Here is a 23659-nt window from a genome sequence, read left to right on the forward strand (position 1 = left end):
AAGAGATGCTTGATGTGCTGTTGTCCAAGAAGTGGCTGAGCCCAGCCAGTCTTCTAGCAGCACTATCACTGATAAAATACAATATATTTATAACGCCAATATAAATACCGCCATTGGCATTAATATTTGAAGTCAAAGTTATATTTTAGGCACATCCGGAGGACTTCTCTCCTTTATTGTCATTTTCATGCTGGATGATATTTCTGAGTCTACAGTGGTTTATGTAGAACCACCCATTAATTCTACGTTTGAGTATTTACAATCTAACTTGAAATTCAGCCAACTCTTCCTCTCTCCCACTATATGATAGGCTCTTGTGAATGTAGTGGGTGGGGTTATAGTCTAGGTGTAGTGGAAGGGAGAAAGAGCTGGATTACATTATGTACACTATACAGTTAGTGAGGCAGTTCAGACAATAGAGCAGACAGTTTGATCAGAAGGAGAAGAAAAGCATGAAAGCCCTCAGAAAAGTAGTAAAATAACTTTATTTAACAACATATTTTTATATAGGAGTTCTATTAAAATGTGGTTGTATGGTGTAGGGTACTGCCGACAACCAACCCAAAACGGCATATAGTAAATGAGAGTCCAAAGCAGGGTTTTGATGCAACTGGAACTTAACTGAAGAAGGCAGTATAACAGTCTTTACAAATAGCCAACTTCCACAGAGATGACAGGGACACAGTCTTGCTTGGACTTGTAGTTGCAGTAATAATGATGATGTAGGCCACTATACTACTGTTATGACTTTGGTAGGGACAGTAGAGACTTGTCTTGTACTCTAAGATTTGATGTGGATGCAGGGTTATAGGCTTTGGCCTAGATATGCTGGACTTGACTTGTACAGGACTTGTGCTTTCTTTAATGTCCAGGAGATAAGAGAGTGAGAATAGAGACTAAAGCCCCTTATATATCAGGGGGGCTGGACCATATGATGACTTAGGGGGGACCCTGCAGGAGAGCCCTGTGGACTTGTAGGACTCTACCCGAGGGGACTTTAGGACTGTACAGAAACATGTTCTGTACCGTGACACCACAGCAGTTTTCAAAGAAAAAGCTAGAAACTAATGCTGGCACAGTACCTAATAAACTATCCTACATATTATATTTTGTTTAATTTCCTAAGGAAATCTTTTTTTGTCTTTACATCCTTTTAAAAAAATTATGTCAATGTAGTTTGTAACGAAGGAAATGTGTCAGCCTTATCTTTAAAATGAACCAAATGAATATTTTTCATTCATTTCCAGCATATCTTCAGTCCAATCAAATTATGGGCTGGGGTGAGAAGGCCATTGAGCTGCGTTCTGGAGAAACGGGGAATCTAGAAGGAGTATTCATGCACAAGAAAGCTCAGAAGTTAAAATTTTTGTGTGAAAGAAACGACAAGGTAAATCATATATATGAATGATATGAACTATTTATGTGCTAAATAAAGGAAATATATGGTGCTCATAAGTACTCGCTGCCTGGTTGTTAGTCAGAAGATTTATATAGCACATTTTCTTAGAAGACATACAGCAGAGGAGATAATTATATCAGGTGAAAAAAATATTGAAAATATTCAGAGTTCTAGAAAACCGATAGCTTAATATTAATTCTTCCATTGATTGCTCTCACAACTAGATTTATCCTTAAAGGGCTTCTTTTTCTTTTAATTCTAGTTTAGATATTTTTTGGTTAAATCTTTTTTGTTAACCTCTTAAGGACGATTGGCGTACCTGTATGCCATTGTCCTACTCACCATCTATGATTCTCCCTTAAGAGCTAAGCGCGGGTCAAAGTGGGGGGTTCCCAGTGGCTATATGCTGCCGGGACCCGGGGCTAATGCCAGACATCACCGAAACCCGGCATTAACCCCTTAGACGCTGTGATCAAAGTTGATTGCGGCGTCTAAAATATAAAGTGAAACTGATCAGCTGAGAGGATGGTGGGTGGACCCTTACCTGCTTCCTTGCCGTCCAATCGGTAATACACAGCTCCAGTTAGCCATGGCAGGCTGGAGCAATAGAGCACCGATAACACTGACCAATGCTATGCTATGGCATAGCATTGAACAGTGTATGCAATATGAAGATTGCATGTAATAGTCCCCTATAAAATAGTGTAAAAAAAAGTTTTTAAAAAGTTAATAAAAGTGATTTAACCCCTTCCCTAATAAAAGTTTGAATCTCCACCCCCTTTTCCCATTAAAAAAAAGGAAACAAAATTAAACATAAACATATGTGGTATCACCGCTTGAATAAATGCCCAAACTATGAAAATATCATGTTACTTTAATTTTGCGGTCAATAGCGTATACGTTAAAAAAAAACTGTCCAAAATTACATATTTTTGGTCACTTTGTATACCCTAAATAATGTGTAAAAAGCAATCAAAAAGTCCCATAACAAAAACGGTACCGATAAAAACTACAGATCACGGTGCAACAAATGAGCCCTCATACATCCCCCATACAGGAAAATAATAAAGTTATATGGGTCAGAAGAGAACATTTTTAACCTTACCCCTTACACGTACATCCTAGCTACCTGGTAGTTAGGGCCAAGGATGTACGGACCGGGGTGACTGCTAATATCTATCAGCAGGCACCCCGTGCAAATCCCCAGGGGGGTCATCAAACCCTCCCATGTCAGCGATCGTCGCAAATCGCCGGTGAATGCATACCAGCGATTTGCGGCGATTTCGGGTCATACGGGTCTCCGGTGACCTGGAAAATAAGGGGGATCGGGGTTTTCCAAGACACCCACGATCCCCCTGAAGGGATAGGAGTGAGGAGGCAGGGGTGCCACTCCTCCTATCCCTGCTATTGGTCGTCAAGAAGCGAGAACCAATAGCAGAACGGGGATGGGGGGTTAACTTTCGGTTTCCCTGTTCTGCCCACCCACAGTAGGCTGGGCAGAACAGGGAAACCGACGAGGATGGGCGCCGAAGTCCACCCACCCATCGGCGGCGGCAGCGGGTGGCGATTGGCGGCAGAAGAGAACAGCGATACGGCTCCCTGGATCCTACAGAAGCCGGTGAGTTGCCTAGCAACATCTGGAGGGCTACAGTTTGAGACCACTATACAGTGGTCTCTAAACTGTAGCCCTCCAGATGTTGCAAAACTACAACTCCCAGCATGCCCAGACAGCTGTTTGCTGTTTGGGCATGCTGGGATTTGTAGTTTTGCAACAGCTGGAGGGCCACCGTTTGGAGATCACTGTGCAGTGGTCTCTAAACTTTGGCCCTCTAGATCTAGCAAAACTACAACTCCTAGCATGCCCACACAGCAGTCTGCTGTCTGGGCATGCTGGGATTTGTAGTTTTGCAACATCTGGAGGGCCACAGTTTGGAGATCACTGTGCAGTGGTCTCTAAACTGTAGACCTCCAGATGTTGCAAAACTGCAAATCCCAGCATGCCCAAACAGCAAACAGCTGTCTCGGCATGCTTGGAGTTGTAGTTACGTACCTCCAGCTGTTGCATAACTACATCTCCTAGCATGCCCTTCGGCGATCAGTACATGCTGGGAGTTGTAGTTTTGCAACAGCTGGAGGCACACTGGTTGGAAAATACTGAGTTAGGTAGCAGAACCTAACTGAAGGTTTTCCAACCAGTGTTCCTCCAGCCGTTGCAAAAATACAACTCCCAGCATGCACGATCTGTCAGTACATGCTGGGAGTTGTAGTTTTGAAAAAGCAGGGCGGGTTTACAGTAAGTCTCCTGCTTAAAGTTTGACCTGCGGCAAATTTTTCGCCACAGCGCAAACTCCTAGCGGGAAACTCACTATAAACCTCCGCCTGTGTGAATGTACCCTAAAAACACTACACTGCACTAACACATTCTAAAGGGTAAAACACTACATATACACCCCCTTACACTGTACGGCAGTGTTTCCAAAACACAGCCTCCAGCTGTTGCAAAACAACAACTCGCAGCATTTCCAGGCAGCCACTGACTGTCCAGGCATGCTGGAAGTTTAACAACAGCAGGAGGCACCTTGTTTGGGAATCATTGGCGTAGAATACCCCTGTGTCCACCCCTATGCAATCCCTAATTTAGTCCTCAAATGCGCATGGAGCTCTCTCACTTCAGAGCCCTGTGGTATTTCAAGGAAACAGTTTACGGCCACATATGGGGTATTTCCGTACTCAGGAGAAATTGCACTACAAATTTTGGGGGCTTTTTCTCCTTTTACTCCATATGAAAAGGAAAAGTTGGGGGCTACACCAGCCAGTTAGTGTAAAAAAAATAAAACATTTTACACTAACATGTTGGTGTTGCCCCATACTTTATTTTCACAAGTGGTAAAAGGAAAAATAAACCCCCAAAATTTGTAATGCAATTTCTCTTATATACCCTCTGCGGGCGCACAACAAGGCTCAGGAGTGAGAGCGCACTATGTACATTTGAGGCCTAAATTGGTGATTTGCACAGGGGGGGCTGATTTTACAGCGGTTCTGACATAAACGGAAAAAAATAAATACCCACATGTGACCCCATTTTGGAAACTACACCCATCACGGAATGTAACAAGGGGTATAGTGAGCCTTAAACAGGTGTTTGAAGAATTTTCATTAAAGTTGGATGGGAAAATAAAAAAAATAAAAAAACAATTCTCTAAAATGCTGGTGTTACCCTAAATTTTTCATTTTCACATACCCCATATGTGGATGTAAAGTGCTCTCCTGGCACATTACAATGCTGAGAAGAGAAGGAGCGCCATTGGGCTTTTGGAGAGAAAATTTGTCCGGAATTGGAGGCCACGTGTGTTTACAAAGCCCCCATAGTGCCAGAACAATGGACCCCCCCCCCACATGTGACCCCATTTTGGAAACTACACCCCTCATGTAATGTAATAAGGGGTACAGTGAGCATATACGCCCCACTGGTGTCTGACAGATTTTTGGAACAGTGGTCCGTGAAAATGAAAAACGCATTTTCATTTGCTCCATAGGGGCTTCGTAAATGTGTCATGCCCCCCAAAAACCATTTCAGAAAAACTCACTTTCTAAAATACCATTGTCGCTTCTTCTCTTCTGAGCCCTCTACTGCGCCCGTCGAACACTTGACATACACATATAAGGTATTTTCTTACTCGAGAGAAATTGGGTTACACATTTTGAGAGGATTTTTCTCCTTTTACCCCTTGTAAAAATTCAAAAACTGGGTCTACAAGAACATGCGAGTGTAAAAAATGGAGGTTTGGAATTTTCTCCTTCACTTTGCTGGTATTCCTGTGAAACACCTAAAGGGTAAACACACTTACTGAATGTCATTTTGAATACTTTGAGGGGTGCAGTTTTTATAATGGGTTAATTTATGGGGTATTTCTAATATGAAAGCCCTTCAAATCCACTTTAAATCTGAACTGGTCCATGAAAAATTCCGATTTAGAAAATTTTGTGAAAAATTGGAAAATTGCTGCTGAAATTTGAAGCCCTCTGATGTCTTCCAAAAGTAAAAACATGGCAACTTTATGATGCAAACATAAAGTAGACATATTGTATTTGTGAATCAAAATATAATTTATTTGGAATGTCTATTTTCCTTATAAGCAGAGAGCTTCAAATTTAGAAAAATGCAAAATTTTTAATTTTTTCATAAAATTTTGGAATTTTCAAAAGTATTTTGGAAGTATCGACAACATTTTTACCACTAACATAAAGTAGAATATGTAACGAAAAAACTATCTCGGAATCAGAATGAAAAGTAAAAGCATCCCAGAGTTATTAATGCTTAAAGTGACAGTGGTCAAAAAACGCTCTGGTCCTACAGTGAAAATTGGCCTGGTCCTTAAGGGGTTAAACATGATAATTTTCATATAAAAAGGTTATCATTTAAGTTATAAGTAAAACAAAATAAAACCTATTTAAGTTCGGTATCATTTTAATTGTATGGACCTACAGAATAAAGATAAGGTGCACTGCTTGGAATCGGAAGCCCCAAAAAATTACATAATTGTGTTTTGTTTTCAATTTTTTCCAACAAATATATTTTTATTTTGTTTTGCCATAGATTTTGAGGTGAAATTATTGATGTCATTACAAAGTAAAATTTTTGTTGCAGAAAAAAGACCTCATATGGGCCTGTAGGTGGAAAAGCGCTATGCTTTTTAGAAGGGGAGGTGGAAAAAACAAAAATGAAAAATGGCCTGGTTCTCAATGGGTTAAAGCTGCATGAACATTTCTGTAGCCCTTCCTGCACCGCCCTGTACTACTACAAAAAAAACATTATTATTAGGCCAGAAGCGCCAGGATTGGAGAACTCCAATTTCGGATGTTGAAAGGGGTACTTTGGTGGGAAAAAAAAAAAATTTTTAAAAGAACTGGTGCCAGAAAGTTAAACAGATTTATAAATTACTTCTATTAAAAAATCTTAATCATTCCAGTACTTATCAGCTGCTGAATGATCCACAGGAAGTTATTTTCTTTTTGAATTTCCTTTCTGCCTGACCACAGTTCTCTCTGCTGACACCTCTGTCCATTTTAGGAACTGTCCAGAGTAGGAGCAAATCCCCATAGAACGCCTAAAATGGACAGAGGTGTCAGCAGAGAGCACTGTGGTCAGGCAGAAAGGAAATTCAAAAAGAAAAGAACTTCCTGTAGATCATACAGCAGCTGATAACTACTGGAAGGATTAAGATTTTTTTTTTACAGAAGTAATGTACAAATCTGTTAAACTTTCTGACACCAGTTGATTTAAAAAGAATGTTTTCCAGTGGATTACCCCTTTAATCTCCTGGATGCCACTGTCAATCACAACTGCAGCACATTTTTTTTTTTTTTTTTACAAAGGGAACAGCCTCCATAACAAGTTAAATTAGACAATATCCCAATAATCATTATGACTGGTAGAATAAAATGAATATATATATTTTTTATATACCACATCAAAATAATTTTTCATTTTGCTACCGCTCCCAAAGATACAACATGGTGCCAATGAAAACTACAACTTATCCTGCAAAAGTAATAGTGGTTGAACAAAAAAAACAAAAAAAAACATATATATCTTTATTTTGTATAACAGAATAGCAGACTAAAGTAAGATAAAGTAAAATAAATTAACCATCTCAATTATACTACCCAAGAAATAGCATTAAAGGGGATTTTCAGGGCTAATATGGTTGATGACCTATTCTCAGAATAGGCTATTAAATGCTGATCCTCACGGTGCTGACTCCCGACTACCTAGTAAATAGGCACAACAATTTTGCATTTTCGGTCGATTAGATAGGTCAACAATGATCTCTTGAGCAGCAATTTGTGCTTAGAGTGACATGAAGATGAAGCTGGGTGGGAAGGGGAGGGCAGAGTGCTGTCAGAATGTATCTGATAAGTAATGCTGTAATCCTGTAGTTCACAGAAAGTCGGCCACACAGGAAAGACTGACGTCCTGCCTACACATTACAGCATGTCATTTTTTGGTGTCTTTATTTATTTTTTCTGGAGGTCACATGACCCAGCTGCAGTAAAGAAATATATGGATGCAGCTGAGCTGGGATGAAGCAAATTACAATTCAGTAATCCTGCTTTCTTTACGTCCTTACCCAGAGTCATAGCAATATAATAATAAAGAATGGCAGGGCACACAGTGGGTTCAGTACTAGAAAAACAAATTCATATACAGTTACCTGCCCCTAGTGGTGTAGCATGGAAGTATGACTGTCTAAAGCAGGGCATGTGTCATGGGTGTCAGGGATAGCTGGGACTTGTAGTTTTGCAACAGCTGTAGAGACACAGATTGAACAACACTGTCTATAGAAGCTCCAAACCTTATACAAAGGAATCATTGTGAATGTAAATATGAAAGTCTACACAATGATGAGTTCTACAGACGAAACTTTATTATATCCTACAAATAAAAATGGAGAATAAAAGTATAAAGTTTTACGATGACTGTAAAATATGTATTTCTCCAAAGCATTACAGAATGTGTTGATGTCAGCATGAATAATCCATCCAGCTCTATATTTTAGGAATTAGGATTTGATTGCCTGTAATTGGACTATTTGGATGATTTACTTGCCATTCACTTCACACCTTGGGAATCACAAACCGGATTTGGCTAATAAATAAGATAAGCTAATATCGCTGTCACCATATGAACTCTACTGTCATTCGATCATTCTCCCATGTTCTAGTCTCTGAGAAGCACTGCATGTGACAGGGACACATCTAATAAACTGGACAGGGGTTGGACGTTAATGGCAGCAGTCTGACCGACCCAGGGTTATTTTCTCTATTGCTTTGAACTCTTTATGAAAATGTATTTCTTGAGGGGAAAACTGTCAGAGACACTTCTCAAACAGCGTGAAATTTTTCTCCATCCAGACCCAGTCTATTTAAAGCTCAGACATTTTATATTTGAGTAGATGTTTTATTGAAATATAACAAGATTTACAAATACGGTACATTAGACTGTACAGAAGTCATATAAGTCCACTTTCCATAAGTTTCTTCAATAGAAATGCTGCTGGAAACAGGCAAATAGACATACAGAATGCATGAAAAGACAAGCAAACAGATAGAGAGTCTGAAAGAAGGAGTAGAGGACCACTTAGAGGTCGGTTGAAAAGTCCGCCAAAATGGCTATGATTTGTTTGGGATCTGTAACTAATGAGACATTGGCATGTTAAATTTCAACACCCATCCCTTTTGTACTAAGCCACGCATGCCTGTGTGTGGGGGTTCAGGAAGAATAGCTTTTAGCTGAGAGAGCGCATGAGCCCCTTCAAGCCCCTTCTCTTCAAAACTGTGCTTGAGCCACATCTTAAAGGGGTATTCCGGCTTTATACATCATATCCCCTACTTGCACCTAGTAGTAAATCCAAATAGAGAAAAATCCTACAACAATAGTAAATTTGGGCCAGTATTTAAAGGGGTATTCCGGCTTTATACATCTTATCCCCTATCCAAAGGATAGGGGATAAGATGTATGATCACAGGGGTCCCGCTGCTGGGGACCCCCGCAATTTTGGTGCAGCCCCCGGCATTCTGTGCTGGGCGTTGCCTCAGAGACTGGAACTTGATGTCACAACCACACCCCCTAATGACATCACGCTACGCCCCTCCATTCATGTCTATTCATGTCTCCCATAGACATGAATGAAGGAGCGTGGCATGACGTCACTACGGTGCATGACCATGACAACACATCCTTCCACAGAATGCCGGGGGATGCACCGAGATCGCGGGGGTCCCCAGTAGCGGGACCCCTACGATCATACATCTTATCCCCTATCCTTTGGATAGGGGATAAGATGTATAAAGCCTGAATACCTCTTTAAATACTGGCCCAAATTTACTATTGCTGTAGGGTTTTTCTCTATTTGGATTTACTACTAGGTGCAAGTCTCAGGGAAATGTATTATGCAGCTGCCATAAGCTGAACATGCTTGATACAGTACGTGCCAGCAGTTAACTGCAGCTGATACCTGTTTTCAGTGGCTGGTAGTGGAGATAACTCTGATCCTAGCCATGTAACTCACTCAATGCCATGATCGATAGGAACTTTAACATCTTGATATAATAAAGATCATCATTTTTCGTACCTGTGTGCTGATGGCTTTCCACTCCCTCAGATGAGACAATACAAGTCACTCTGCCTCCCCACTGCATCTGCTCTTCTTGATTGAGCTCTGTGTAATTCTATGGAGGAAGCATATTAATATGTATCATCACATGCTCCTCCATAAGAAGCCTTCTTATGGATGGGGAAGCTTATGGTCACAAGATAACGGGGAGTTATTTTTATAGAGAACAAGGCCACAGATGGTACAGTATATGAAGAAGTGCCATCGGTCCTATATACAGCGGGCAAAATACCTACAGGGTGTCCTACATACATGTGGGGTCCTACCTACAGGGACCAAACTACCTACAGGAGGTCCTACATACAATGGCAAACTAAAGAGTGGTCCTACATATAAAGAGCAAAATATCTACAGTGGGAAAACTACCTACAGGGGAGTCCTACCTAGAAGCATAAAACTGCATAAAAGGAGGGGCTAGTAATGGAAAAAAAATTCCAAGGTGCGCCTGAGCTGAAATAGGTTGGGAAACACTGATACAGGTAATCTTAATTTTTTTTACCCTGATTGTAAATCTACATAATTTCTATTTCAGGTATTTTTTGCTTCCGTACAATCTAGTGGTGGCAGCCAGATTTACTTTATGACCCTTGGACAAAGTGTTCTCTTTAATTGGTAATCGGGGGTCAAGAATCTTGTGGACTGAAAACCAAAATGGTGGCTGCGAGACAAGCCTCCTACAAGTGTGCACTATAAACCAACGAAGGCACAGAGGAGCTGCACAAGGACGTATAAGTATGCAATAAGAAGAGATAGAAGAGTTTGAGAATGACTGAGAATGAATATGTAGTATATATGAAGTTACATCTACTTTTTGCAGGATGAATTTTGCACACGTAATTTTCATGTTATTGAAGAAATCGTTCTCTTGCTAGCTACTGGCAAAGCTGGGGGTGGTAGAGTTAATGTAGCAGAAGACATATAGATTAATTTAGGGTAAGATAGATTTCTGTCTATACTTGAGAAAACAAGCATTATACAAGCACCATACTGGTACAATATCATTTTAACTGTCTTATAAGTCAGATCTTCATAGCAATGTATTATAGTTTGACAGTAATAGTAGGATAAAGCTATTTTTCCAAATTTTCTGAAATGCCCAATAAGCCGGAAGGTGAAAACACTTGGCTATCTGCTGGAAGTATTCTATTATATCTCTACCCTTGTAGGGCAATTTTAATCAGAATAGATCTTAAATAGACTTTCCCACAATTGGCCTTCTAGCCACTGGCTCCTTGAATACCAATGATACAATTAGAGCTCGGTCTACATCACACTTCTGGTTTATGTCAAAGGAATACATCAGGAATATTCCCCACCATATTCTTGTTCCCCCCACACTGGCATACATCAACAATCAGCCACAGTGTTACAAAACAAAAGTACGTCAGAGTAAGCCACCTTCCCAAAGAATCCATTTCTTTTGTCATGGCAGTGGAGGCCTGTGGCTATGCTCTGTACATATATTTGACGGGTGCTTTCCGAGAACAGAGTATGATGTAGACACCGCCTAACATTCTTTAAAGGGACCCTGGCAACAGTTTTATGCTGCCCAAACCACAGGTAGCATAAAACTGGTAAAATCTGCCCAATTCGGGAATGCTAGGATTTACTCTGATACTCTAGCATGGGTCCAGGCAGCTGCCCTCTGTCTCCCCAGAAGCATTTCTCCCCAATACACATATAGAAAGAGAGGTGTCACTGAACGCTTGCATAGCATAGAGAAACCGCCGGTACCTTTCCTAATTACTATTTACCTGGATTGTGCTGCCTGACCCAGTTTTATGCAGCATAAAACCTATGACAGGTGCCCTTTAGAAGGAATGATAAGCCTAGAAATAAATGATAAAAGTAAGCAGGATATCGTATTTTACACACTAGGGGTAATAATGAAAACTGTAAAATATAAACTGACTGGTTTTGCCCATAACAACCAATCACAGCTCAGCTTTCATATCTTTATCAGCTCCGGTAAACTGAAAACTGAACTGTGATTGGATGTTATGGACAAATCAGACAGTTTATGTTTTCATAGTTTATATATATTCTGCTCCCAAATTCTTGAGGAATACAGATTATCTTCCTGTTGATCCCTTATATTTCTCCTATTGTCGCCAGAGCAGAACCTAAAGGCTCCTTCCGCAGAGCTGTCTTTCATTGAAATAGGACAATTCACATTCATCCGGCATCTCAAGTTGGACAGGATGGTGGAACACAATGCATGGATGCTGGACAGGGGAACACATCTTGCTGTGTTCCCCTATCGGCATGCACAAAATAATGGCCGCCGGCTCCTAATCAATTGATGACAACTGGTGTACTTTTGGCATCAGTTGTGGCGAGATTAAACTGAGACGGTTGCCGGACATACCGTATTTTTCACCCTATAGGACGCACCGGCATATAAGACGCAAGTTTAAAGGTGCAAAATCTAGATAAAAAAAGATTCTGCACCCAACAGTGATCTTCAACCTGCGGACCTCCAGATGTTGCAAAACTACAACTCCCAGCATGCCCGGACAGCCGTTGGCTGTCCGGGCATGCTGGGAGTTGTAGTTTTGCAACATCTGGAGGTCTGCAGGTTGAAGACCACTGGATAGGAGGTAATACTCACGTGTCCCCGCTGCTCCGGACCCGTCACCGCTGCCCTGGATGTCGCTCCATCACGGTCGCCGCGCCCCCGGGGTGTCCCCGACGCTCCGGACTTCTTCTTCCCCGGGATCCACGCTCTCCGTCGCCGTCATCACGTCGCCGTCATCATGTCGCTACGCACGCCGCTCCTATTGGATGACGGGACGGCGTGCGCGACGACGTGATGACGTCGAAGGAGAGCGCCAGCCATGCAGGGGATCCCGGACCGGAGCAGACACCGAGGAGGCAAGTAAGGTCCCTCCCGGTGTCCTGTAAGCTGTTCAGGATGCCGCGATTTCACCGCGGCGGTCCCGAACAGCCCGACTGAGCAGCCGGGTTAGTGTCACTTTCGCTTCAGACGCGGCGGTCAGCTTTGATCGCCACGTCTGAAGGGTTAATTCACGGCATCACCGCGATCGGTGATATCCTGTATTAGCCGCGGGTCCCGGCCGTTGATGGCCGCAGGGACCGACCCAATAGGTGTGTATTCACCGTATAAGACGCGCCAACTTCCCCCCCCCCTCCTAGTTTTGGGGAAGAAAAAGTGCGTCTTATACGGCGAAAAATACGGTATGTGAACCCAGCCTAAGAGGAGTGGAAAATCTACTGGGTAAAGGTAGAAAATACTATAGAAAATACCTTTCATAGTTTTTAAAAGGGGATAAGGGGATCAAAGGAAAGATGGAGATTACAGGAGGATTGGTGTGATTTTGGTTCTGCTCTGGGCACATTTCTTGCAGGTTGCTGTGGTTGTCACTTTTTTTCTTATCTATTAAGGCTGACAAACAAAGACTTTATTTTATAATGGAATCTACATTACTCTGCTGGATATGTTACACAACAGATATCAACCACGCCTGACAGATTCCATTGACTTATACAGGGGTCTGTCAGTTTCTACTGAGGTGTCTGTCATTGTGATGAGATAAAAACTACTAAACACAAATGTGAACATAACCTAAGTAGTATATACTATTACTATATTTACCCTTCCAGCAGTATTTTAACACTGCACCCTACAGACAAATACATCAATCATATCAGATTTTTATATTACTGGAATTTCCCTATAAAGGTGGTTTTACTTCTTCATGTCTCTGTGATAATACGGAGTTTGTTATGGTCCTGTACCTGTCAAGCCTCTTAGATAAGAGAAATGTTAATATATTGCCATCAATCTACTGCTACTTAAAATTTAAAAAGCCTCTAAAAACTACCAAACTCTATGATATTGCACTTTTGTCTCAGAATTTGATCAGGCTCCGCTGACACTGTATTATAAATCTTACTTGAAGGACAGGAGATTCTATTAAAATGTAGAAAACCTATAGTCTACAATGTAAAATATTGCTGTATTGTTTGAGTGGCATTTTAGTTAGCAAACGAGTGAATGAAAACAATGAAGTTACTTCATAGTAAAAAAAAAAAATTTCATTAATTCTAAATGATATAAACAGTAATTCAAGATAATACTAATAAAGTAAAGATGTGTTGCTTTTAAAGCAGTACTCCGGTGGAAAACATTTTTTTTCATATCAACTGGCTCCAGAAAGTTAAATAGATTTGTAAATTACTTTTATTAAAAAATCTTAAAGGGGTACTCCAGTGGGAAAAAAAAATTCAAATCTACTGGTGCCAGAAAGTTAAACAGATTTGCAAATTACTTCTATTTAAAAATCTTAATCCTTCCAAGACTTATCAGCTGCTGTATGCACAACAGGAAGTTGTATTTATTTCTGGACTTCTTTTCTGTCTGACCACAGTGCTCTCTGCTGACACCTCTGACTGTATCAGGAACTGTCCAGAGTACAAGCAAATCTCCATAGCAATTCACACCTGCTCTGAACAGTTCCTGATACGAACAGAGGTGTCAGCAGAGATCACTGTGGTCAGACAGAAAAGAACTCCTGAAAGAAATACAACTTCCTGTGGAGCATACAGGAGCTGATAAGTACTGGAAGAATTAAGATTTTTAAATAGAATTAATTTACAAATCCAGTTGATTTTATAAAAAATTGTTTACCACTGGAGTACCCCTTTAATCCTTCCAGTACTTATCAGCTGCTGTATACTGCACAGGAAGTTGAGTTGTTATTTTCAGTCTGACCACAGTGCTCTCTGCTGACACCTCTATTTGTGTCAGGAACTGTGCAGAGTAGGAGCAAACCCCCATAGCAAACCTTTCCTGCTCTGGACAGTTCCTGACATGGAAAGAGGTGTCAGCAGAGAGCACTGTGGCAGTGTGGTCAGACAGAAAATAACAACTCAACTTCCAGTGGAGCATACAGCATCTTATAAGTACTGGAAGGATTAAGATTTTTATATAGAATTCATTTACAAATCTGTTTAACTTTCTATTGCCAGTTGATTTGAAAAAAAAAAAAAGTTTTCCACTTGAATACCCCTTTAATAAGGTGAATCTCTAGTTTTAGGATGTGTTCACATGAGGGAAATTACTTTTAAACTCGCAGAGTGTTTTCCGATGCTGTCCGCGTCAAACTCTCACTTTGAAAAAATCTGCTGCAGACCCCATTAAAAAATCTGCTGCGGACAGCCCTTGGACAACCTGCTTCCATTTAAACTCACAGTGGGTTTCCCGCTGCTGGTTTGAAAGTAAACCTGTTTGTGTGAACGCACTTTGTATCTCACATTGATATCCCATTGAGTTCCCTGATGTTTTCTCCTTTATTTACAAACAAAGATACATTTACATTAGCAGTGAACAGTGAATTGTGTGAGAATTGTATAACTTTTGTTTACCGAAACCCTATTTACATAAAACAGACAAAAATTCATACAGAGTTTTAGGTTTGGGCTACATAGTGACTTTGGCCTTTTATCATGCTACCTGTGCCACAGCCATAGTCGGTGTGTACCCAAGCCTTAGGGGTGTTGCAAAAGCTAAAATCTTAAACATTCCCATTTTATATATTTTATGCATTTAGATTTACTAATAATTTTCACCATTAGATCATGTTCACACACAGATTTTTAGCCTTTTTTTTCTTTGAGTCTCATGCTCTGTTCACAATTTTGCCCGATTTTCGCAGAAATAAAATAAAATGTGCATACAGACATTTTTTAACAGTTTTACCTTCGTTACCATTTTATTTAGGCCATTTTTAAAAATTTGATAAAAATAAAGAACACAATATAAGAAAATCAACCCATATTTATATACATTTTTTTTTTAGCTGTAAATACTTTTTTACTGCATTTTACAGTTACAAAAAACTGGTCACTTTACTATGTGATCATAGCCTCACAATGAGACACAGAAAACGAAGTGGGACCAAAGCCTAACACCCTCAGAGCTGTCACTCGAATGAGATGCTGATTAACTGGGGCAACAGCATCATTTTAAATTCAGCTTTGGAAGTGAATAAAGAAAATGTCAACATTAGCTCAACATGTGTAGTTTCTTAACTTTTCATATGGATTTGAATTGTAGAATGTGAAAGCCTTTTACCTTTTTAACTATGTATAAATATATCATTTTAAATGTTAAACATTCAACCTCTGTTATAATATGAACCTTACTTGTAAATTCATCATTATCTAGCAAGAACATAGGACACAATCTTAATAGTACACAATTTAACCCTTGACTACATGTCTTACAGTCAATGGAAGTAATTAAGTTGACAAGTTTTATTAAGATAATTTCTATTGTGGTCATTCCCTTATATTCTCATTGTGACCTGACACTTTATTTCCCTTTACATAAACAGTGTAAACAGCAGTAGGGTATGTTATAAGAAATTGAAAATTGTGGCCATTTTTATAGCTCCTGCTATAAAAAAAAAAAAAGCTCTTAACAAATATCCAATTTATATAAACCCAGGAGCATAACCACCATGCCCTCCAGTGTATATTGGGGTACATAACCACCAAATGCCAAATAGAAGTAGATTATAGTATAATATAATAAATGTAGTTATTGTAGTATGTGCCCAATTGAGAAAGCAGAGGGTGAGCTATGATCTCTGTAATATAGAGCCTGATGAAGAATGAAGAGGGGGAGGGTCAGTAGCTGGAAATGACTTTACTGACTGTTTCTCATTTCTGAGTATAGTAATACATAATACAAATGTTTAATAGACATGCCTTTGGTGAAAAACAAGAGCAGATGTGTCTTCTTTTTTCCCCCTATTTCACTTTTATTTTTGTTCCACACCCAAGATTCCTAAAGCATAACTTTGTAGGGAAATGTAGTTTTTGCTTGTGCTAAAGGATTTTATGCAGTTTGAAGACAAGAGGGGTCAGCGATGTGCAATTTAAGTTGTCTTACTTACGAATGGACTACCATTTCTCCTTGTGGTAACCACCAGCAGATTGGGAGTCTTACAGGCCATGCAATGTTCCCTGGGGAAAAAAATCTGCTCTCACTGCATTCTTCCTAATGGGCAGGACCATTGCTATGATCTAAAAGAACCTGGGGCATGAGCCCCAAAGCATATTTTGCTCCCACCCCAAAAAGAAATATATATATTGATGAAAGTGTTGCAATGGTATGGAACAGGTTGTGTACAGCTTTGTATGCCACTGTTAATAATTAAAGAAAAATTTTCTGGGCAATGGGTAGCCAGTGAAGGGATTAACTGAGGGGAGAGGCAGAGATAATTTAAGGGGTGCAGAAGTTAGATTACAGGTCACAGAGAAGGATGTTGCAGCAGTCTAAGCAGAAGATGATGTGGGCATGCACTAGCATTTTTGTTGAGTCAATCTTGAGAAAAGTGCTAATTTAAAACACCCATCCAAGCCATTATCACCTCCTGTTAACTCCACCTCAAAATCAGAATCAAAGAATTTCCCAAGAAAGTGAACTTGTGGGACTGGGGAAAGGATGGAGCCATAGACTGTGATCAGTAGTTCTAGTGAGGCCCCTAAATGAGATGAGGAAACAATGGTGTATTTTGTTTTTGCCATGTTGAAATTTAAAAGGAGTCGAGGGAGGATGTAGACAGTTAATACTTTGGAATCCTGGATGGCAGGGAGATAATATCCAGGATGGAAAGGTAAAAAAAAGTATGTAATCCATCTAAAAGTGGCCCTTTAAACCAATGGAAAATACTGCAGTCAGAGACTGGCTGAGCAGGTCATCACTGCTCTGAGGAGTCCATCTCAGAAGTAGGAAGGAGAGTAACAAGCGGAGAACCAGAAGACATCACAAAGGGAACACTGAGGGAGCAAGGTAGAGGAGTGTAAGTATTTAGTTTTTTCATGTCAGTGCCAGAAATATATATAATTATTCATATATAAGGAATGTTTCTTTAAAGGAGATATGCAGCAGAAAACGCGTATGTCCCCCTATGCCCAGGCTACAAAAACAAAACAAAAAAAAACTTTAACTCACCTTCCTACGTTCCCCTGTTGCTCTGGTTTGGGCGTCCCGTTCCTCCGGCACTGCTCGGCTCCGTGCTTCTTAGGCTTGAAACGTCACACTGCAGCCAGCGTATCATCAGGCGCAGCGATGTCCCGCCTCGGCCGGTGATAGGCTGAGCGCACTGTCATGTAAGAAGCCTGATCAGCAGGGAGAAGGTGGGGCCCGAGCTCCTTACATGACAGCACGCTTAGCCTATCACCACCGAGGCGGGACATCGCTGACTGCAGTGTGACATTCCGAGCCTAAGAAGCACGGAGCTGAGCTGCAGCGGAGGAATGGGATGCCGGTACCGGAGCAATGGGTGAACGTAGGAAGGGGAGTTAAAGTTTTTTTTTTTGTATTTGCAGCCCAGGCACAGGGCACATAAAAGTTTTCCGCTGCAGATCTCCTTTAAGGTGGTTTAAGTAAAGTGGTGGGATCAGAAGCCAGACTGCATCTAGTCAAAAAGTAAGTTGATTGAGATGGGAGGACAATTCAAGGAGTTGCTTGAGAAGTTTTTAAAGCAAATGGGAGCAATGAAATGGAATGATAGCTTTACAAAGAGAGGGAATGGTATGTGAATTTATGAAAGATAAAAGAAGGAACATTTTATTGAAAGTGGCAATAGTTAAGGTTGCATAACTAAACTAAAAATGAAAGTTAAAGAAAGAGTAAAAAGATTGAGGATTATAAAGAGAAAGGAATCAGGAATGTGATTGTCACTGGAGTGTAAAAGACCCTAAAATATATCGTTTTAGGCTACGGTCCCAGGCTGTGCAAAATGTACTGCACAGTGGGAAATAAGCTGCACATTCTGCGATGAGCATACACACAGGGCTAGCCGGCGGCAGCCCTGTGTGTTCAGTGAGGTTTGGGGGAGGGGCTGCTTGGCTCCATCCCCAAATCTCACTGAACACACAGGGATGCAGCTGGCTACCATAGCCTTATACACATTTCCATATTTGATTTAGTGTAGAATAAATAGTGTAAATGAAGGTAAGTATATGCATGTACAAAGAACAATGGGGAAGTATGAGTATTTAGTAGCACACCACACAGTTTTCAGTTACCCAATATTGTATCATTCGTAACAGCATATAAACCCCCTGATGTCCTACAACACATTGATCTGGGAACTCAAGAATAGCTATATAAGGTAGGTGATTTTGCCTATAAAAAATTTACTCACTTCAAAGGGAATCTGTCAGCTCTATATCAAAGCAGCATACATTGGCAGATAGCTTACAGAGAGATTAAACAAATAATACCCTTCTCTTTGCTCATGGCTGTTTCTAAAGTTATAAAATCATGTTTTACTTCTAAGCTCAAGGGACATAAATGCTGTTTGTAAAGTTATAAAATCATGTTTTTAATCAAAGTGCAAGTGTTATAGAGGTGGTGCTGAGCTGTAGCATGTATGCCTCCTCCCTCCCCCACCCCTCCTGGCTTGGCTGTACAAGCAGGGATAAGTGAGGGGGAAGGTGTGCATGCTGCAGTTCAGAACCTCTTCTATTATACTTGCTCTTGGAAGTAAAATATGATTTTATAACTTTACAGAAAGCCTCTATGACCCTTGATCTTTGAAGTAAAACATGATTTTAAAATTTTGCAAACAGCCATTAGGTGAGTGAGGAATAATTTGTTTTATCTCCTTATCAGCTATCTGTCCATGTCTGCAGCTCTGAGCCCAATATACAGCTGACATTAATTTTAAGACACTAAGTTTGCTTGACCTGAACATCCCATTGTCTTCTATCAATGCTCATTTTACCATTCTTCAAATTTCCCCACATTATTTTAGCATTATACCCATAAATCTCCATACCACCATTCATCCACTATTAATTTCTTAGACAGCAAAAGCACAGTAGTGTGGAAGTATGTGTAGTACTTTAAGTGCAGAATGGTATACTGCTGCAAAAGGTTTGGCCTGATTGGGTTATTGACATGTTAAATGGGCACTGTCGGACTGTCTGATAGGACAGGAGAGAGCACAGAGGAGTACTATCAGACAGGAGAGAGCACAGAGGATTTCTATCAGACAGGAGAGAGTAAAGAGAAGTCCTATCAGACAGGAGAAAGCACAGAGGAGTACTATCAGACAGGAGAGAGCACAGGAGTTCCATCAGACAGGAGAGAGCACAGAGTAGTGCTATCAGACAGGAGAGAACACAGAGGAGTACTATCAGACAGGAGAGAGCAAAGAGGAGTTCTCTCAGAGGAGTTCTATCAGACAGGAGAGAGCACAGAGGAGTGCTATCAGACAGAAGAGAGCACAGAGGAGTACTATCAGACAGTAAAGAGCACAGAGGAGTCCTATCAGACAGGAGAGAGCACAGAGGAGTCCTATCAGACAGGAGAGAGCACATAGGAGTACTATCAGACAGGAGAGAGCACATAGGATTGCTATCAGACAGGAAAGAGCAAAGAGAAGTCCTATCAGACAGGAGAAAGCACAGAGGAGTACTATCAGACAGGAGTGAGCACAGAAGAAATCTGTCAGACAGGAGTGAGCACAGAAGAAATCTATCAGACAGGATTGAGCACAGAGGAGTCCTATCAGACAGGAGAGAGCACAGAGGAGTCCTATCAGACAGGAGAGAGCACAGAGGAGTGCTATAAGACAGGAGAGAGCACAGAGGAGTCCTATCAGACAGGAGAGAGCACAGAGGAGTAAGCACAGAGGAGTCCTATCAGACAGAAGAGAACACAGAGGAGTGAGCACAGAGGAGTAAAATCAGAAAGGAGAGAGCACAGAGGAGTGCTATCAGTCAGTACAGGAAAGAGCACATTGGAGTGCTATTAGGAGAGAACACAGAGGAGTACTATCAGACAGACGAGAGCACAGAGGAGTGCTAGCCCATCCTCACTTACTGGACTTTGTCCATGTCTGTGCTTTAGCTTGGACTAAGCCAGTGTTTCTCAATTCCAGTCCTCAGGGCCCCCTAGCAGGTCGTGTTTTCAGGATTTCCTTAGTCTTTCACAGGTGATAAATTGTGGTGAGGCCTGATTCACAGACCATAATTATGTCACCTGTGAAAGACTAAGGAAATCCTGAAAACATGACCTGTTAGGGGGCCCTGAGGACTGGAATTGAGAAACACTGGACTAAGCCATGATGTCTATAAAAAGGAAATTCATTTCTCATAAAGTATACTAGCTGAGTACACGGCGCTGCCGTTTTTTCCTAACTAATCCTTATAGGAGAGGAAAAGCAACAAAGGAGGAAGCTTTTGTCCTCATATTCCATCCTCAAATCCTGACCCCATATCTCCTCCTCATATCCCAACCCCATATCCCTTGCTCATATCCCGACCTCCTATCCCGTCCCCATATACCGTCCTCATATCTGACCTCATATCCAGACCTCATATCCCGTCCCCATATCCCATCCCCATATCTCATCCTCATATCCCGTCCCCATATCCTGACCTCATATCCCATCCCTATATCCTGACCCCATATCCCCTCCTCATATCCCGTCTCCATATCTAATCCTCATTACCAATCCTCATATCCTCTCCCTATAGCTCCTTCCCATATCCTGTTCCCATATCCCAACCTCATCTCCCGACCTCATATCCAGACCTCATATCCTGTCCCCATATCTAATCCTCATCTCCTGTCCTCAGGTGGGACTGAGTTGTGGTAAAGATATTGTAAGCTGAAAATAAAAGGGGTGTGGCTTAAAGGGAGGGCATGTCTTTGCAAGATGGGGCATGGAATGCAGGGAAACATAGAATGTGTCGGCAGATAAGAACCATTTGGCCCATCTAGTCTGCCCAGGGAGGGTGTGGCTTGCCAGCCGGACTGACGCATTCACCAAGAGATGCAGAGCGGAGCTTGTGGAGTAAGGCACCAGAAGTCCTATATACTTGTGTGGAACATGAAACAATAACCCCATCCTTCACATATGGGGGTAGGTTAGGGTTAATTTAACTATTATATTTTTTTATTTGACATATAAGTAACATGTGATCAAGTATTATCCAAATATTTCCAGCCGTACGGAAGTTATGCTTGATTTGCATTGGATTTGCATTGGACTTTAAACACAAACCTTGACCCTCGCAAATAAGGGTAGGTTATGGTTAAATTACCTATCCTATGTTTGTTGTTGACATATAAGTAACATGTGTGCCAAGTTTCATGTTAATATCTTCAGCCGTTTGGAAGTGATGCTGGAACATACACACATACACACACACACATACACACACACATTGAGTTTTATATATAGATCAGAAAGTTTAATGTTTTGCCAAGATGTACAACATATAAAAAGTTTTGTATCTGACAGTGCTCATTATGATGTAGAGGGCCCCCATTTTAGGACCCTCATCTACTTGCTGTAGCACAAAGCTGTTTATATGCATCTCTTTTTTTCACTGGCAGGACAATAAATTACAAAAACAGTTTATTGATTTTAAAAGAAACGGTAATTCTACATTTCCTTCTGACTTAGTGGTAACTGCTCATTGTGGGGAAATCCCTAGATGGTTGTTTTCTGAATACATAAAGCTAGATGAACATGCCTGGACTTGTGCAGACACCCACGTCACCATCACCATGCTTCTGCTTTAAATTTCTTCAAGTGAATAGTTGATAAAACCAAGATCACTTCTCTGTGGGGTCCTTTCTGGTTTAGCAGTCACAGGACATTAAAAGGAAGTAACCAATGTATAAGCTCTACATTTTTTACAAAGATTTTGTGTATTTTTTGCACCGGTTTTTCATATAATACTATAAATCTGTCCTTTATAATTCCCCTCTGTTTTGGAATAATTCCAGGTTAAATGCAAATTTTGCTTTAAATCTGCATTGTGTAACCTGGGAGTGATTCTAGTTTTTTGCTACGTGTGGTAGATCATGAAATAGGGACCTTTCTTCCTGTAATTGAAAATTTTAAAGTACGAGGATAGACAATATATTGGATAAAATATTTTACCATAAGTTTTAAATGATGCATAACTCCTTTTAAAGTCAATGGGAGTTACGCAATGTACTAAAAACAGCTGGTCAGCTGTATTCATCTTCCTGACCACCAAAAGCAGCCGCAGTCAGGCCAGAGGGGAAATGGGAGCATTTGATCTTAAAAAAGGTGTGGGTGCCAGAGGTGGGACCTGCATCTAACAAACATTTATGGATTTGGAATTATTTGCTGTAAATGTCCAGATGGAAATACCCCTTTAAAGTGTACCTGTCAGATCCCACAAAATAAAAATAAAAAAATGATGGTACTCAGTACCTAATCCTGGCCATGTGGATATAATTGTTATGCCTCTATCACCTATACTTATTATAAAAATACCTCTTTTCATTAGCTCCCAGTGTTAGAAATCCTCTCAAGAGAAGGGGGCGTGTCCTTCCCTTGGTGGTGGGAGGTTATTGATTTGTACCTGTAGTGGTGGCCCCTTGGTATAGTAAATAGGAGTAACCCGGCTTTGTCACTGAATACAGAGCCACCAGCCTCTGGCCCCGCTCTTTATTTAGTACATGCACCAAACATGCTAGTTAGAAAAGAGCTGCAATTTAGTTCAAGTTCATTGTGTCCATATATATATATATATATATATAAAACTCAATGTGTGTATATGTGTATGTGTGTATGTTCCAGCATCACGTCCAAACGGCTAAAGATATTAACATGAAACTTGGCACACATGTTACTTATATTGTCAAGGATGGATTTAAGTGGGGGCTTTCCAAATGTGATTGACCGGGCTGCTATACACTTTGCCAAGTGTCGACACAAAAAGATATACACCACAGAGGATATGTTGGTATACACTCTTTCTTGGCTGGAAGCTCTGGGGCTCCCAAAAGAGTACTACTTTATTCAGGAAGAAACAGTTGGTTTTAACATTGTACAAAGTAGGCGGGAAAATTATGACATCACAATTAGAATATTACATTCTGATTGGTTGTTCAACTATTGTGTCCATAAAATTCTTGCATATCTAGTGTCCATTAATTTCTTGGAAAAAGTTCTCTGCTCATCCAATGTTGTGTCTTTCCTAATCCAGAATGGTGCCATCTCAGGGCCTCTGTTCAGAGTCACGAGCAGATAATAGTCTGAGTATAGGGTTG

The 23659-nt window shown here is 40.7% G+C and overlaps 1 protein-coding gene across 6 annotated transcripts in view; it reads left to right on the forward strand.

The window, feature by feature from the left end:
• The window catches only part of NRK (Nik related kinase), a 408966-nt gene extending 396915 nt beyond the window's left edge, over positions 1-12051 (forward strand). For all 6 annotated transcript variants that reach the window (XM_056540621.1, XM_056540624.1, XM_056540622.1 and 3 more), the window contains 2 exons: positions 1248-1387; positions 10109-12051. In XM_056540621.1, the coding sequence (XP_056396596.1) occupies positions 1248-1387; positions 10109-10192 (224 nt within the window). In that variant the 3' untranslated portion in view covers positions 10193-12051. The remainder of the gene's footprint in view (positions 1-1247; positions 1388-10108) is intronic.
• The last annotated feature ends 11608 nt before the right edge of the window (positions 12052-23659 follow it).

Source organism: Hyla sarda, chromosome 9 (assembly GCF_029499605.1).
Source record: "Hyla sarda isolate aHylSar1 chromosome 9, aHylSar1.hap1, whole genome shotgun sequence".
Taxonomy (NCBI): Eukaryota; Metazoa; Chordata; class Amphibia; order Anura; family Hylidae; genus Hyla; species Hyla sarda.